At 46.1% G+C, this 16,598-nt stretch overlaps 1 protein-coding gene across 2 annotated transcripts in view; it reads right to left on the bottom strand.

Annotated features, from left to right (window-relative positions):
- The window catches only part of EEPD1 (endonuclease/exonuclease/phosphatase family domain containing 1), a 123,033-nt gene that overhangs the window by 14,140 nt on the left and 92,295 nt on the right, over positions 1 to 16,598 (bottom strand). For both annotated transcript variants that reach the window (XM_065939828.1, XM_065939827.1), the window contains exon 4: positions 610 to 720. In XM_065939828.1, coding sequence (XP_065795900.1) covers positions 610 to 720 — 111 coding nt within the window. The remainder of the gene's footprint in view (positions 1 to 609; positions 721 to 16,598) is intronic.

Below are 16,598 nucleotides of genomic sequence, written 5' to 3' on the forward strand. Positions count from 1 at the left end.
TCATAATTAACTATCAGGAGCCTTTTTTTAAAATCTAAAACTCTACCGATGTTGAATATTTCAAGTGAGTAAAAACTGGTCTTGAATATATGTAGGAGTGAAAATATATACATAGAGATATTTACCTAAACCCATATGGGCAATACTAATGAGAGAAAATTCAAAATTAAAATCTGCTGAACATTTCCACAGACCACTTCCATATGCACAATTCTTACCACTAAAGCGAATATTTCATGTATGAATTAAGTGAATCTGAAGTTCTCAGTCAATGAACAATGGGCTGTCTACAAACTTGGCAGAGGCTGGAACCGTGGAGAAGGGATTAGAAGGACAAAGGACAGAAATACCCCATTTGCTGCCTTGGCTCCAGACAGGATTTCTCCTCTCCTCCCAACACCCAAGTTCCCATTTCTGTCTGGGCAGCAGGCCATTCCTGATCCAAACAGGAAATAAGAACCAGGGCATTTTGCAACAAATGGCAAAGAGCTAAAAAATGGGCAGAAATACAACATTACATCAAGGATGTTGGCAAAGGAAAGGTTTTAAACGTCTGTGATTAGGAAAAAGAAAATGGAAAGAAAATTCCCGTTCTGCAGATGAGGGTACCTTTTGGAGCTGAGTCGAGGGCGCCTCTGAAACAACGGCCTTCCAGCATCCCCGGGGCCCTTTCCACTTGCGGATGTTGGGCAGGATTGGCTGGTTTAGCTCCGTACAGAACTGTGAAAACAGAGAACACGTCGGTGTGTGTTCCCGCCTAAAGCAGTTCCTGCTGCAGGCAGTCTGAGGAGCCAGAAAACGCGGGATCCTGACTCCTCAGCCTGATTCAGACACTTTTCAGACCTCGTCCTTGTGTTTTCAGAAGCCAGGGTTTATGCAGACCAGGATGACAAAACAAGTCTTGAAAATTAAGAAACAAACTGTCTGCCGGTGAAATATACAATTATCACCTGGAGAATTTTAGCTTAGAGCAAGCCATTCTCTTTGTAGCAATCCACCACAAATAGTTCAAAAGCAGTTGTCAGAATCTTTTTAATCCTTGAAAAAATCAGTAGTTAACCTCCCAGGAGAGTCTAGAACAGTATCAAATGCAGAGGGAAGAACATGGATACATGGTACTTTTCCACCCCTGTTAGAGGCACAAAAATAGACCTCCAGAAAGTAGTCAATAATCGTGAAATAACTTTGAATAGTGACAGGTGGTCACTAGACTTAATGTCGTGGTCATTTCATAATGTATAAAATTACCAGATCACTATGTTGTACATCTGAGACTAATACAATATTGTAAATCAATTATACTTCAATTTAAAAAAAAGTACCAACTGACCCTCCCTTCACCATGCACTACCATATTGTTCACCTTTGTTTTCCTCTGAGAAGAAAGACCCCTCATGGGTGGTTACTAAGCCTCATGTATGTTTTCAGGGTGAGCTCCTTTTCCTGTACGTGTGTTTCACCAATATTTAACTATAAGGTGACTTTATCATCAAGGCAAAATGAAATCGTACAGACAAAGTATTAATAAAATGAGGAATTGAAAAACTACAGGTTTCAGAATCCATGGGCCAGTTCCTCTAAGTCGTGCCTCAAACACAACCCCATCTCTTGGGGCTGGTTCTTTTAAGGGGTCTCTGGAATTTGTCAGATTTGAGCTGTTGGAGATGCTCTGATACCTGGTGCTGCCCCTTCCGGGTGACACCTCCGGTCCCTTCACTTCACCCACCTTGGGCACTCTACTCAGCCCTTCCTCTGCCCGGCCCTATCAGCCAGTCTCTGGGCTTCCTTTCGGAGGCATCATTGCCATCTCCTCAAAGAGCCACCCTTAAGTAACCTCAGCCCCACAGCTTCAGCTTACACTTCTACCCCAAACACCCCCAAATCTGTACCAGCAGCTCAGATTTCTCTCTTGAGTTTTGAATTGTATTTTGACTTCCTTTTTAACATTTCCATCAGAAGATTTCCACAGAAGCACAAACCCAGCAGGTCCCAAAGGAACATGCTGTTCCCCTCCCCCACGTGCATCTCAATTCCTGGCATAAGCATCCTTCCAGCTACTCTGACTCTGCCCTCTCCTCCCAAGGCTAGTGCTCCCCAGACCACATGCAGCATCACGTCTGTCGGAAGCACCCTCTTTCTATTCTCCAATCCCACTGTTATGGTCCATTTCAGAGCTCCATATTCTCCCACCTGCCTCACTGGCATAACTTGATAGAGGTCTCTCTGCCTCTTGTCATTCAATCCCCTCCCATCTGTCCACTGGGTAAGCTGTGATGGCTATACTGATACACCATCCCTGTGGTTCTCAAAGTGTGGTCCAGGGCCTAGGAACATCAGCATCCCCTGGGAACTTGTAGGAAACTCTCTGGCCCCACCCTAGACCTGCCAGATCAGAAACTCTAGGGTGAGGCCCAGTAAATGTGTTTTAACAAGCCCTTTGGTGATTTGGATGCCAGCTAAGACCTGAGAGCCACTGCAACTGACACTCTTCCCTAAGCATCAGCCTCAGATCTGGGTGGTGTTGCGGGCTGGCAGCAAGTGGTCTGCAGGCAGCTTCCTCCAGGGATGCCTTGGCTGCAGAGAGTTGCTCTCATGCCCTTCCTGGGCCGTTCACATCCAGCGGCTGAGAGAGGCCAGGGGTGATGGTCTGGTCTTTGCTCTCCTGTTGCTCGAGCTCTGAGAGAGAAGACGAATCATTTCTCTAGTGACAAGCACTATGGAGGAAACAAATTCGGGCAAGGATGGAGCCTCCGGGGAGGGTTACCTGCTTTTACAGTTACATGATTATGTGTCTGCCTCTTCCCAGGAGTGGATGCCACAAGAGCAGGGGCTGTCCCCAAGTCGACTTTAGAAAGCCCATCTGGCAGAGCATGGTGCCCAGTGAAGCTCTACAAGCATCGGCTGGTGAAGCAGGAAATTTCAGGGAAGATCACCATCCCCAAATCCAGGTATGAGAGACAGAAGGAAGAATTTCTTCTTGAGGCTATTTAAGTAACTGCTTCAATCTTAATCTGACTTTGAGTTTGCCTGGGAAGGGTTCTCTCTGGGATCTGGTCCTCAGTGACTTTTATCCATTCCCCTTTCAACACTGCCATGGATGGTGTTATTCCCAATGGGGGGACTTCACCCCGGATGAATCTCCGTGGCCAGATGGTCCTGGCTGGTAGCCACCCTTGCGTAGGAAATGAAGCACTCTGGAAAATGCGTGCAGAATTTATCGACTCTAACTTTAGGAATCCAGCGAGGAAATGTACTTCCAGAGGGCCCAATTTCCTGCCGGGGAATCATTCACTTGCTGAGTGATCATTAGAGTTGAATCCAAGAGTCATTAAAAAGGAGCATAGCTCTCCAGTGTCCATCTGGTGCCTCACTGCTCTCCACATAGGCAGCCCTGAACCTGGCTGCTTGCCTGCATCTCTGAGGATGCACCCCAGGAACCTCTAGCTTTTAAAACCCCCTGAGGTGATTAGCCAGCCAGTTACACTGGAGAGCTCCAGCCTCTGAGGCCGTGCTGTGCTGGGAAGAGCAATCTGCAGGCAGCCAGAAAGCTCGTCTCTCCTGACCCTCACAGGTCAGGAGAGACACTGTTTTTCATGCACACCTCTCTCAAAGATGGGCTCTGGGGACGAAGCTTTGTGCTGGTTCAGCGTGAGCATCAGTATCACCTGGGAACTTAAAATGCTATCAAAATTAGAGTGTCTGAATGAGACCTGGCAAGCTGCATTTTAACATCCCTTCCAGGTGACTCTGATTCAAGTTTAAAGCTGGTGTTATGAAGGAAATATATTTTCCTTTTCTTTGTTTTATATTTAAAAGTCTTCCCCTCACAGGTAAACTCTGGAAGACAAGGAACCATGATTCCTGAACCTTAAGGGTAGCCTGTAATTTGTAGATCTGAAGCTTTGCCCTTGATGCTTCTCTCAGCCCACAGAGTAGGTGATCCTCTCTGCCTCCTTTTTCAGTATTTCTTATGTTACTGGGGACAATTAATAATATAAGGGGGGCTTCCCTGGTGGCTCAGAGGTAAAGAAATCTGCCTGCAAGGCAGGAGATGCAGGAGACCTAGGTTAGATTCCTGGGTTGGGAAGATCCCCTACAGGAAGAAATGGCAACCCACTTCAGTATTCTTGACTGAAAAATTCCATGGACAGAGGAGCCTGGCAGGCTATAGTCCATGGGGCTGCAAAGAGTCGGACGTGACTGATCAACTGAACATGCATACACAATATAAGGGACCAAGGAGAACAGTGTTTATGGCTGAAAGCATTCTATGCCTAAATTTTCATGATCAGCATTAGGTAACAGGTATTTTCTCCTATTTCTAGAACTGAAAAAAGAATTGCCACAATTAAAAATGAAATTTAAAAAAAGAGCAAGAAAAAAATTGCCAACTTGATAACTTAGCTGACCACTTGCACTAACAGTTCACAGCAAATCTAAGGAGGAGAGCACCTTTAAATCCTTGCTACTAAGTGTGTGGCTCATGGACCAGTAGCATCAACCTCACCTGGGAGTCTGTTAGAAATGCAAGCTCTCAGGCCCACCCACACCAGTGCCCTGGAATCTGCACTGTCACAGGATCCCAGGGTGCAAGTTCAGCAAGCTTTGAGAAGCCTACTCCAACAGCCCCCTTGTTTGGTCCACACCATTCCTACTATCCGCCAACAGATCACACTACCAGTTATTCAGGAGGAAAGTGCAGCCCAGAAATGTTAGGCCCAAACATAAGTGAGTTGAATGCAAGATTCCACAGCAGATAGGGTTTAGAGGGAGGTGTGAACTGAGGTCTGTCTCCTAATGCACCACCTCCTGGCCAGAACAGGTGGACCACATGGGGCTAGACACGCTGCAAGGGGTGGGGCCAGCCAGCCTTTACCAGCCCTCAGATTCTTTCTCCCAAACACTTCAAAGGGAAACAAAAGCATCCTCTGAGAGCCCTCAACCTGAACTCTGCCTGAAGTTGAATTTTTTTTTTTTAAAGAACAGCTGGTTCTCAAATTTTCTGCTTCACCCACACACCAAAAGGAAGAAAATATACTTTAAGCAAAAGTGGTTCCCAAGGGCAGAATGGGTGAAAATGGAAGGGGCAAGGTGGGTATGTTTGGAAAAAAGCCTCCCAGGTAACTGTGATCTGCACAATCTCAACATAGGGCCCTTGCCTGTCACCTGTGTTTCTAAAGTCCCAGGGGTTAACCCATCACCCGTATTCAGCAGAATTACACCAGCTCTCATTTTAAACCATAGGTTTGCCCATCCCACCCTGACTGAGTTGGAATCTGAGGTTAGGGTCAAGCTGTGCACTCTCAAGTTCCCCAATTTTAGACTAAAGCTTGAGAAGTTCAGAGGAAGATAGACAATAGTTGCTTTCAAACTTGGTCTTTGCATTTGTAATACCTGTAGTCAGGAAAGACAATTTGCATTGTTCAAAACAAATAAATACCATTTCAGCTCTCCCACTCTGCCCCGTGTAAGCATCTGACTGAGGTCCTTTGCAGATCACTCTGTGAGATAAAGGCATGGAGGGAGCCCAGCCACCGTATACACACAGGCCTGCAATGGACGTTTGTTGAATAAATGAGTAAAGGCATGTCTCCTGGGGATCCCACCTTAGGCTATTCTGTCCCAGGATAAATTACAAGAACCCCCCAAATGGGCTGGACTTATTTCTTGAGCTTCAGAGCAAGTAGGGGGTAATAGCAGTCTTTAGTATGTGCCCCACAGTCAGCTACTCAGATGCAGAACTTGATTGTCAAGGCCAAATTCACCCCTCTTTCCACTTCAGCTTCTCAACAGGGAGCCTAAGTTAGACCTTTAAACTCCAATCTACAAGATGCCCAAGTTGCTGGCATTCAGAAATGTCAAGTCCTAAAAGACAGGACTCCTTTGGCTGTGCTTCGGATGTGCTGCACACATCAGGTCTGTCTGGACCAGCTGACTGTTCATCTCTGCAGAGACAAGAGGTTCCAAGGCTTGACACCAAACTCTTGGTTGGTGGACTTTTTAGACTTTGTTTATCCCTTCTACCCCTCTCCTTTCCTGAAATGAATACTCCTTGGTTCATCTGGTCCTGACCAGTAAATAACAATGGGAAAGATGTCCAACCTCACTCGGTGGCTTGTGCAACCACCACCAAGCTCCGAGGTCCCTTCATCTCTCCCGTCCAGTTAAGGTGAAATGAGATCTGGGGCCCTGGGAGCTAGTTACAGAGATGCACTGCTAGTGCTGACCATACAGTCAGCTGGAGACAGAATGTCAGGAGGACAGACAGGTCTTCAAAGCAAACTCCATATGGTCACTCTTCTCCTGCTTCCTGGATGGGGAGTAAGGGGTATGTTTTCATTTGGAATCCTCAGGGCCAAAGTTCCAGATGAAGCTGCCTCACTGAGCTGGCTATTTCGCTTGTTCTCCTAATTCTCGAGGTGACGTCTCTTTGACCACAAGCTTTCCACTTGTTACCCACCCGTTCCCTCTGGGTACTCAGCAGCAGCTCTTAGAAACACAATACACTGTGGTGGATGGAGAGGCACAGGTGCCTTAAGAGGATGAATGGTCATCATAGATGAAAGCAGCCCTTTTTTGTTTTTTAATTGCAAAAAAATGTTTTTGGTTTCACCACTTGGCATGTGGGGCCCTAGTTCCCCAAATAAGGACTGAACCGTGCCCCCTTACATTGGAAGCATGGGGTCTTAACCACTGGACCACCAGGGAAGTCCCAGCAGCCCTGTCTTAAGCCTGGTGAGGTCAAGAGACTCAACTTTCTTTCATTTGAGTACTACGGGAAACAGAACAAAGGACCCAGACAGCCTTTGTTTTTGAAATGTTAACAGTAAGCAAGGGCTTAGCTTTGCCGGGATCACCAAGCACATGGGCAGCATTAGAAGCCAGCAGATCTCTGGGTGTCTGTCAGTGATCACGTGGAGAGTGAAACCACAGAATGGTTAGGGTCCTTAAAAATGTTAATATACTCTCAAGGAACACCGAGCTGTGCAAAAGCTGACTAACGTCTGCATGCAAGTTAAATTGCTTCAATCACGTCCAACTCTTTGTGACTCCATGGACTGTAGCCCGCCAAGCTCCTCTGTCCATGGGATTCTCCAGGCAAGAATACTGGAGTGGGTTGCCATTTCCTCCTCTAGGGGATCTTCCAGACCCAGGGATCAAACCTGTGTCTGTCTCCTGCATTGGCAGGCATATTCTTTACCACTAGCACCACCTGGGAAGTATTAATCATGCTTGGACTTCTAACGATAAGCCAATTACAAAGTTTTCTGGGCATATTTAGACTTTCAGATGTTGATACTTTGTAAGGCCATACTGCCTATGGAGCAGCAATACACTCATTTATTGCTCTGTCCTACTAAGTGCTAAGTGCCTTAACCGTTCTTAACCATCTTAAGGGCCCTGGCCTCCTCTCCCCAGAGTAAGGCACACACACAAAATGTAACACAGACACAGAGCCAGGGCAAAGAGTCTTTCGCTCCCCCTCTTTCCCAATCTGTTTCGAAAAGAAAGAGATCATTCCCGCAGAGTCGTGACAAGGTGTAGTCACCTCTGCTCAAATGCAAACACAGGCATGCATGCCAGAGGGGAGACAGGTGCACGGTAGACCAGAGAGCCATGAGTTTGGGGCCCTCAGGATTGTTCAGAGCCCCTCGTCCAACACTGCTGCCGCAATGGGTGTGTCTGGGAGCCTTTCCCAAGGGCCCAGGTGCCTGTGGAGGGAGACAGCGTGGCCATTTCTCTGCCCCCGGGGGCTCGCGGAACAACTACCATGTTCTAAAATTGAAAGAAAGAAGTGGGCTCATTTCCTTGTAGCTTTGGAAGGGCACTTCAAGTTCTAACACTGCATGGTTCCAGAACACTAGGAGAGAGGCAAAGAGGAAGGTGCAGGAAGGGAAGTACAAGACTGAAAGAGAAAACAGTGTTCTCAGAAACATTAAAACGCCTTTCTCCCTCTATCTCTGTGGTAATCACCCCATGAACTCCATAAAGGAGCTGACTGCTCTGACGGCACATCAGGTTAACTTTCTGAAGGCTTTCTCCCAAACATGGAGAACGGAGTCCACTCTTTTGAAAAAGAGCATCCACCCTCCTTAATGTGCCCTGAGTCCCACCTGGAGACCCTTTGCTAAACTGCCTAACTAAGAGCTTACGTTTCCTAGGCAGTCATTCTAATAGGTTTACGTTTAGACACATCCATCAATTGTAAGAAAACATAGGTGGCCAGTAATTCCTGACCAGTTAGCTCTGAGTCCTGTGAGAAAGAGAGCCAGAGGCCGAGGAAGGGCGGGCAAGGGACGGGGACCAGCATTCATGAAGCACAGCGATTAGGCGCTGTTCACACATTATCACATCTGATCCCAATGACAATCCTGCAAGGCAGTTAATGATGCTCTCATCTGACATGTGAGGAAAGCAGGGCTTAGAGAGGGACCACAGCAAGGTCACCCATGCCGGCGAGTGGGATAAAGTCCAGTGTAGCCAAATCGAAGGCTCAATTGCACTTCATTTAGGAGAGAAGTCTCAGAAAACACAGACTAGACCCCCTGCCCTGTGAGATGATGTGTATGTGTACTGCACCATGTGTGTTCCAAATTTGGGATTCTCTGGGGCTAAAAGCCACACCACCACCACCACCAGACTGCGACTGCCCGCTTCCTCACTGATGCTCCAGGTTACCTGGGTCCTGGGGACACCGCCCTCCCGGGGAGGTCAGCACATCAGAATTACGGCCTTCCTCTTGGTAGGGACCAGGGACCAGCGGGACACACAGCCAAGTGTTCAGAGCTTCGTAGGGCAGCCCCTGCCCTAAAGGCTCAGGCCCGTCCTTCTCCATCCATCCAGAGAAGCAGTGAGCTTTCCGCCCTTGCATCACCTGGCCCGCGAGGCCCTGCTCTGTCAGTTCCATGAACATGCTCTTCCTAGGGACCTGGAAGGATTCTGGAGGACTGTTCATCCTTGTTTAAACACCCCTATCATGCTGAGGAAGACATAAAGCAAACAAGGATGCATTCCCTCCACCTCCATAACCAGCTCATCATCAGCTGCTTCTTCAGAGTCAAGGGGAGGGATACCCGTGCACTCCTGTTGCAGAGTGGCTTCCAGTTCTGGTAACCTCTCTTCCATGCTCCCAGGAGTTCCTCAGCATACGTTTCCTGAACAAGATGGTTAAAAATAAGCACAGGGGGAGGGAGGGTACTTTGCAAGGCAGTTACATATATATTTTTTTGCAAGGGCAGTTATAAAATGGAGAGTAGGAGAAAGCTGAAGATTCCTGGAGATGAAGGCAGGTTAGGATGGGGAATGAGGGGCAAGGGGCCTGGGGCCCTCCTATGAGGATTTTATGCTCCTATGTTGCTGCCTCCATGCTTGTCATCACCTCATCACCCCTTGCTTCCACCCTTCAGGGATGCTTTCAAAGGTTCTTTTCTTCTCTAAAGCTCTTTGGATGCTAAGACTCTTAATCTGAGATGGGAGTTAAGATTGTACTAGTAATTCTGTGGCTCTTCTCCCTCCTCCTCTTTAAATTGAGGCTTATGCTCTGGTTTCAGTAAACACAAGCTCATTATAGGACAATTTGTAAATTAGAGAAACAAAGAAAAATTTAAGCAGAATATCACTGTGCAAAGACAACCACTGCTAACATTTTTGGTGGATTCCCTTCTAGGATGTCTCCTCTGCGTTTAATTAATATGTGTATAGTTGATTATTCATAAAGACACACATGGTTTTTCTCTAATGGTGCCACAGTATTACAAACTCTTCCAAACTCTCTTCATGCACCATCTAACACACTATCATATGGACACAGCATCCTATCCCACTAGTGGTGGATGTTTCATGGGCTGGGAGGAATTTCTGCTATTTAGGGGCTCGTTTCAATTCATTTCATTATAAACATCCTAAAATCACCTACTATGGTAGCAATAAAACCTCACTATTCTACCCTGTGCTATACTTAGTTGCTCAGTAGTGTCTGACTCTTTGCAATCCCATGGACTGTAGCCCTCCAGGTTCTTCTGTCCACGGGGATTTTTCAGGCAAGAATACTAGAATGGGTAACCATGCCCTCCTCCAGGGATTGAACCCAGGTCTCCACATTGCAGGCAGATTCTTTACCATCTGAGCCACCAGGAAAGTCCAAGAATACTGGAGTGGGTAGCCTATCCCTTCTCCAGGGGATCTTCCCAACCCAGGAATTGAACAAGGGTCTCCTCCATTGCAGGTGGGTTCTTTACCAGCTGAGCTACCCAGGAAGCCCCCAGTTCTACCCTATGTGCTCACAGTGCTTATATCCACATGTCTAAAAAAGATCCCAAGTAAGTCAGTTTAAAATCATAATGTCTTTGTTTTTGAAAGTAAATCAGAAGGCTTTATTTTTTTTTCATGTACATACTTGTGATAAACAGGTGGCAGCTCAGGGGCCTAGAGAGTGAAAGACCAGAGACATCAAGTCCCTGAACTGTGAGATCAGAAAGGAAGCAATAGACTGTTTCTTCCATCTCTGACTGACAGAAGAGGTGGGAGTTTTCCTAAATAGTTTCATTCATCTGCAGATAAACCATTCTCACCTTTATTTTTTCCCCTCTAGCTTTGTTTTTAATGTCTCTTTAGAGAATTTGTCCTGACATCAACCTGTCAGGACCCTCAAGTTTAACGGGCCAGCAGATCACAAGCCAGAATTCAGTGGGAGTGTCACTGTGGGGCCTTTAACAAAACTGTCCAGGCTCGGGACAGCACCCCCAACTCCTTCAGTGGAGGAGTCCTTCCCACATGCTCAGTGCTTAAGTGGGTCACATTCATTAGTTAAGGGTGAGAGTCTGAAGAACACAGGCTCTGGAGAAAGGCTGGCAGGACCTAAATTTGGCTCTGCCACTTCCCAAGAGTTTTGACTTTGGGCAGATGGCTCCCTCGCTCAGGCCTCAGTTTCCTCGTCTATAACAAGGGGACAGAAATCATTCCGGCCTCATGAGTCAGATATTTCTAAAGCGGGGTGCACAGAGCTTGGCACACAGCAAGTCCCCTCTGTTCCTGTGGTGGCCACACAGACTGGGCCCTCCCTCAGTACAGGGCCACAGACAGGGGATCCTCACCCTTGACTCTCCACGCCTGGCAGCACCATTCCCCAAACACACCAGCCGGGCACGTGGGCAGGAGGAGGGGTTGTGGCCAAGCGCCACCACACTGCACGCCAGAAGCTAGAGCCACCCAAACTCAGATACAGAAGGAGAGACGCGACACTGTAGTGTTAGTATTCTTCTCAGCTGAAGAAGAGAATGGATTCTTCCCGTCATTCAATAAAAATGTAACTAGAACTAAGCACGTGGGTATCTTGAGGTAGGCTCTGGAGCTACAATGGGAGCAAAAGAGTTGTGGTTCCCTGCCCCTCTGAGCTTACAGTCTGGAGATGAGGGGTGTGGGGATAGCAGTGTAGGTACAGTTGTTTATTTTTTCAATTAAAAAATTTTTTTAAATTATTTTTAAAAGTTATACTAATTATACTTTTATTGAGATTATTTCAGGGCCATGTATGTAACACATATGAATTTATTTCATTCTTGCAACAGCCTTCTAAGGTAGGTATTATTATGATCCCTGTTTGATGGATGAGAAAACACAGACACAGAGGTTAAGCAACTTGCCCAAGATCACACAGCCAACAGGGACAGAGCCAGCGTTTGAACCCAGGCAGCCTGGCTCCAGAACCCAAGTTCTGCGTGTATAGTTGCCTTCTGTCTCTGTAGGCAGTCATGAATCAAATGATCATCCAAATGTAAAAATGCGGCTAGAACTTGTGCTGCAAAGAAATGGTTAGGAGCCTGTGGGCCTCCATGATGGTAGCAGTGGGGGTGGAGGTGAGTTTGACTGAGTCAGGGAAGGTTTCTCTGAAGAGGTGAGGCTTGCGCTGGCAATTCCAGGAGGAGAAGACGTTAATTAGGCAAAGAGGAGAGGCGAGCATTCCAGGCAACAGGGATAGCATGTGCCAAGGGCCTGTGGTGGGGCAGAGCAGGGAGAGTTTATAGGACAGAACGATCAGTGTCTGCAGCCCAGGTGGGGAGGGGCAAAATAAGGAATCGTTAGACACCTGGCCATGGCAGGACCCTGCGGGCCTGCAAGGAGTTTCCTCCCTACCCTCTGAGCAATCCTAAAATCAATGAAGGGCGTGAAGAACAGATCTGCATTTGAAAAGGACAAACAGCTGCAGTGTAGAGTCAGCCTGGAGAAGCGCCAGACCAGGTAAGTAGTGCAGCAAGAGACCAAGGTGGCCTGATAACAGGAGAAAAGTGAAAGTGAAAGGGGGCTCAGTCGTGTCTGACTCTTTGTGACCCCATGGATGCATGGACCCCATGGACTGTAGCCTGCCAGGCTGCTCTGTCCATGGAATTCTCCAGGCCAGAATACTGGAGTGGGTAACTGTTCCCTTCTCCAGGGGATCTTCCCAACCCAGGTCTTCTGCACTGCAGGCGGATTCTTTACCAGCTGAGCCACCAGGGAAGCCCAAGAATACTAGAGTGGGTAGCCTATCCCTTCTCCAGGGGATCTTCCCAACCCAGGTCTTCTGCACTGCAGGCGGATTCTTTACCAGTTGAGCCACCAGGGAAGCCCAGCTCACAGGAGAGCAGTGGACAAATCAGAGAGATAACTAGAAGATAGCACAACTAGGATCGAAAGAAGGAAAACAAATGCCGGCATGTGAATCTTCACTGCAGCACTGCTCACAAGAGCTAAAAGACAGAAGCGACTCAAGTGCTCATCACTTGAAGAACAGATAAACAAATGTGCTATATCCATATGTTGAAACAGTACTGAACTACCCCCTAAATGATACCCGTTACCTCGTGAATGAGCCTCCAAAACACACGAGTGCAAATAAACAAATTCAAAAGGCCTAATACGGTATGAAATGTCCAGAACAGGCAAACTCGTAGAGACACAAAGCAGAGTGGTGGTCACCAGGCACCCAGGAGAGGGAGGGGGGTGGGCTGACCTCTCAATAGGTGCCAGTCTTTTTTTTCTGGATGATGAAAATGTCTTGGAACTATACCGAGGTGGCAGCCGCACAGAGCTGTGAAGCTACTAAATGCCAGTGAATTGTTCACTTTCAAGTAGACTCTTAATTAATTTTATGGATTATGTCAATAATTTAAAAAGTGACTTGGGCAATGGACTAGATGTTTAAGATAAAGCAGAGGAACCTTTCTCTCATTCAACAAATGCCATGTGCTAGTCTAGGTACAGCTGTGATGCTGGGCTGTCCCTGGATCAGGTGGGGAGCAGGAACACTGCACTGGGGAGGCTGCCTCTAGACAGGGTTACCCCAGCCTTCTCTCCACGTGGTTATAATGCACGTGGGAGAGACCTGCACAGCCTGGTAATTCTTGGACTATAGAAGCCTCACTGAAGCTTAAAAAAAAAAAAAAAGACAGTTTTAGGGCAAATAAAATAAGTCCTCTGTCCCAAATTAGACACTACACTTGTGAGTAATGATTGAAACTAATTATTCTAAGTGGAAGCAGTTCTGAAAATAACAGCATTTTGGAGGATTTTTGCAGCTATTTTAGAAGCGTACAAGAGAATTGCAGGCAGAGTTATGTACCCCAAGTCAGAGCAGAAACCCTGGGATGGTCCTGCCATGGCTTGCACCAAATATGCCATTCCACAGACCCTAATGTTTTTACATGGCTGGAGAAACACGCCAACAATGAAGGTGGATGGCATAGAGTTTCAGTTGGTATTTCCTACTGACACATTGAACCAAAAATTCAACAGGAAATGTCAACCATATATATTACAACATTTTACTTGTAAAGCAAAAAGGCATCTCCATCAAGCAGATGTTAACATATCCTAAGACAAACCGTGAAGACTTAGCCAACCACGGTTCTTTCTTTTCTCAAGTCTTCTTTCCTCTTTGACATTTTCAAGTGAACAGGGTCAAAGAATAAGATGGGTATAGATGGAGCAAGGACTATCTCTAAGCACCAACAAACCATCCCACAGCACAACTGATTACTAACAGCACTTTTACTCATTAGCAAGAGAAAAGGTAGGGGCAGAGGGGAAGAAAGAACATAAAAGGGTGGGAAACAACTACGTAGGTATTTAAATCCAAAGAATATCATGGAGGAGCAGAACAAAGCTGGCAGTTTACATTAGTACCCCATCCCTAATTTCCCACACGAACGCTTACATATTTTTAAAACCCCAAGGACACATTTTCTCAATCCATAAACACTAAAGACTAGATCTCTCTTAGACTCACTCTATGGCAAGGCTCCAGCACTTCCTATGAGTTTCTGTGAAGAACTCAGAGTTATTTAGGAACTGTCACATTAAGCAGAATTAGTTAGTACTTATGGACCCTCAGGGAGACTGCTATGGTGGCCATTTTTCTTATAAAATGCCAGCCTCCAGCTATATTCTAAATGGTGTTTATGCAGCCTCCCGTTCTCAAGAGCAATAATCTTAAGACTTCAAAGCTGTGGGTGAAAGTATTACAGATTCATGACTTACTTTATTTTGATTTGCATTATGCCAAATCCTAGCCTCTAAAGCCTGCATATTTCCTATTTTATTTCAGGGCAAACCACATAGATTTGATTGTTCTTTTCTGTGTGGGCAGCCAGGGATAGAAAGACCTACAATTTTTCACTCCCAGACACTTTACGGCAGCAAGAACTATAGGCGGAAGTTCATGAAACAGCGCTCTATCTTGGAGAATGTTCTGAGACTCCCTGGTTCTCAATTTTCTGTGCTAACGGGAGGAATGGAGAGGCAGACCCCCAAACTATCTTCCAGTCAACTCCTTTCTCATCACATTTTTGGCCAAAGGAAATTAAAATTGGCCAAACTGATGCTACTTTTACAGGCTTTTCAGGTTCCCTTCAAATTACTGGAAGTGGATGGAGTGAAAGCTAACGGGACAGAGGGGAGTCACTGAGGTCAAGCTGCAGCCAGATGGGGACCACATGGATGCCAGGACCGTGCCATGCAGGCATGACGATGGATGCCTTTACTGGCACGCCTGCCACACGCCAGGCACCACTACTGGCTCTTCACACACATCACGGGATGCGACCATACCATGGCTCTGCAAGGGAGGAGTATCCTTGCTCAAGAAAGGAGGAATATAGGGCTGGAGGGGTGAAGATCACCCATAGGGCAAATGGCTGAGCCAGGACCCAAGCCCACGTGCATGAGTGGATTTGGAAGCTACTCGGCTTCCAGATGAAGCAACTACAAGAAGGGCAGTAAAAGGGTCAAACTTGCATTTCAGGAGGGTTACTCTGGTAACCATACAAATGAAGAACTGAAACAAAAATTAGAGAGACCAAGTAGTAATTGCATATGTTTTAACTTTTCTCTCTGCATTTACATTTTTTAGAAATTTCACTTTTTTAGAAAGTCATACTACAAATATCGATTAAAATTGGCTTGAACTTTATCCAAACAGCACATGTGTAAGTGCACACATACACTTTTCTCTTCTTCATAAATAAAAGGTGATTAAGTGCTGTTACTAAATAAATTAAGCACCAAAACATTTTAAAATGTCCCTGTCATATCTTAGCATGAAGGCTAAAAATAAGTGTTACTTCTTCCTCTCTTGTTCACAAATACAGCCGAGCAAGCTAAGTGCATAATAAGGATGTCTGGGTGATGAGGAACAAAATGAACAATCAATATACAGCAATTTATTTTCTAACTAGAGGTTTCAGCCAGATGGAGAGAGGGAGTGAGACAAAGCATGTCTGATAGAGAAGATCAGCAGTAATGTAAAACTACTGTCTCATGACTTCATAATAAAAAAAAAAAAAAGCAGCAAAGGCTCCAGCACCCCCATCCCCAGTCAACCTCAGAGCTGGTGCAAATTTGGAAACTCAGGCAAAACCCCAGAAATTGCTACCTTCCCTTCCAGGTTCAGCCCTTCAGCTTATAAATGGTGGGGACTTTTAGTCCTGAGTGCTTCTGGTCCCTCTGGATCCCTAGAGCTGGACGTATCAGGAAGACGCTCAGTGACCCAATAGTGTTTCTACAGAACATTGAAATCTGGTGACTGATCACTTGTGTAGGAAGCCACTAACCACCAACTAGGAGGGCAGTTAATTTTAGAGTAACTCATACATGGGGTGCTGCCTTGTTTTCTCTGGCTGTCTTCTTCCAACCTAGTTAATTCTGCATAGGAAATAAGCCTGCATTTCATGGACAAGGGTGAGTGGGGACAGACCTAGGGCTAGAGAAGAAATGGGGTGGCAATACTGAGTGTGGTGAGGAAATTAGTCTAGAATCTAGAAAGGGGTCTTGGATTATTTTCATAAGGGATACCTGCATGTTGTTCTGAATTTCTACAAAGACAGATCTACATCTCTAAAGGTGGGTTGGATGCTTTCCGCAGAAGTTTGGAGTCTTGTTAAGGTCCAAACTCACCATTTCAATGTCTCCCAAAGGTTCACAAAAAAATATTTTATCAACTGTAGGAATTCCTCGTTCTAAGTGGGTAATTAACAATTTGATAGATCTTGCCACTGAATTAATTCTGGCAAAGCCGGTCTTAATGATCAACTCAATCAGGATAATTTTACCTACTGAGAACATCC

Source organism: Muntiacus reevesi, chromosome 6, assembly GCF_963930625.1.
Source record: "Muntiacus reevesi chromosome 6, mMunRee1.1, whole genome shotgun sequence".
Classification (NCBI taxonomy): domain Eukaryota; kingdom Metazoa; phylum Chordata; class Mammalia; order Artiodactyla; family Cervidae; genus Muntiacus; species Muntiacus reevesi.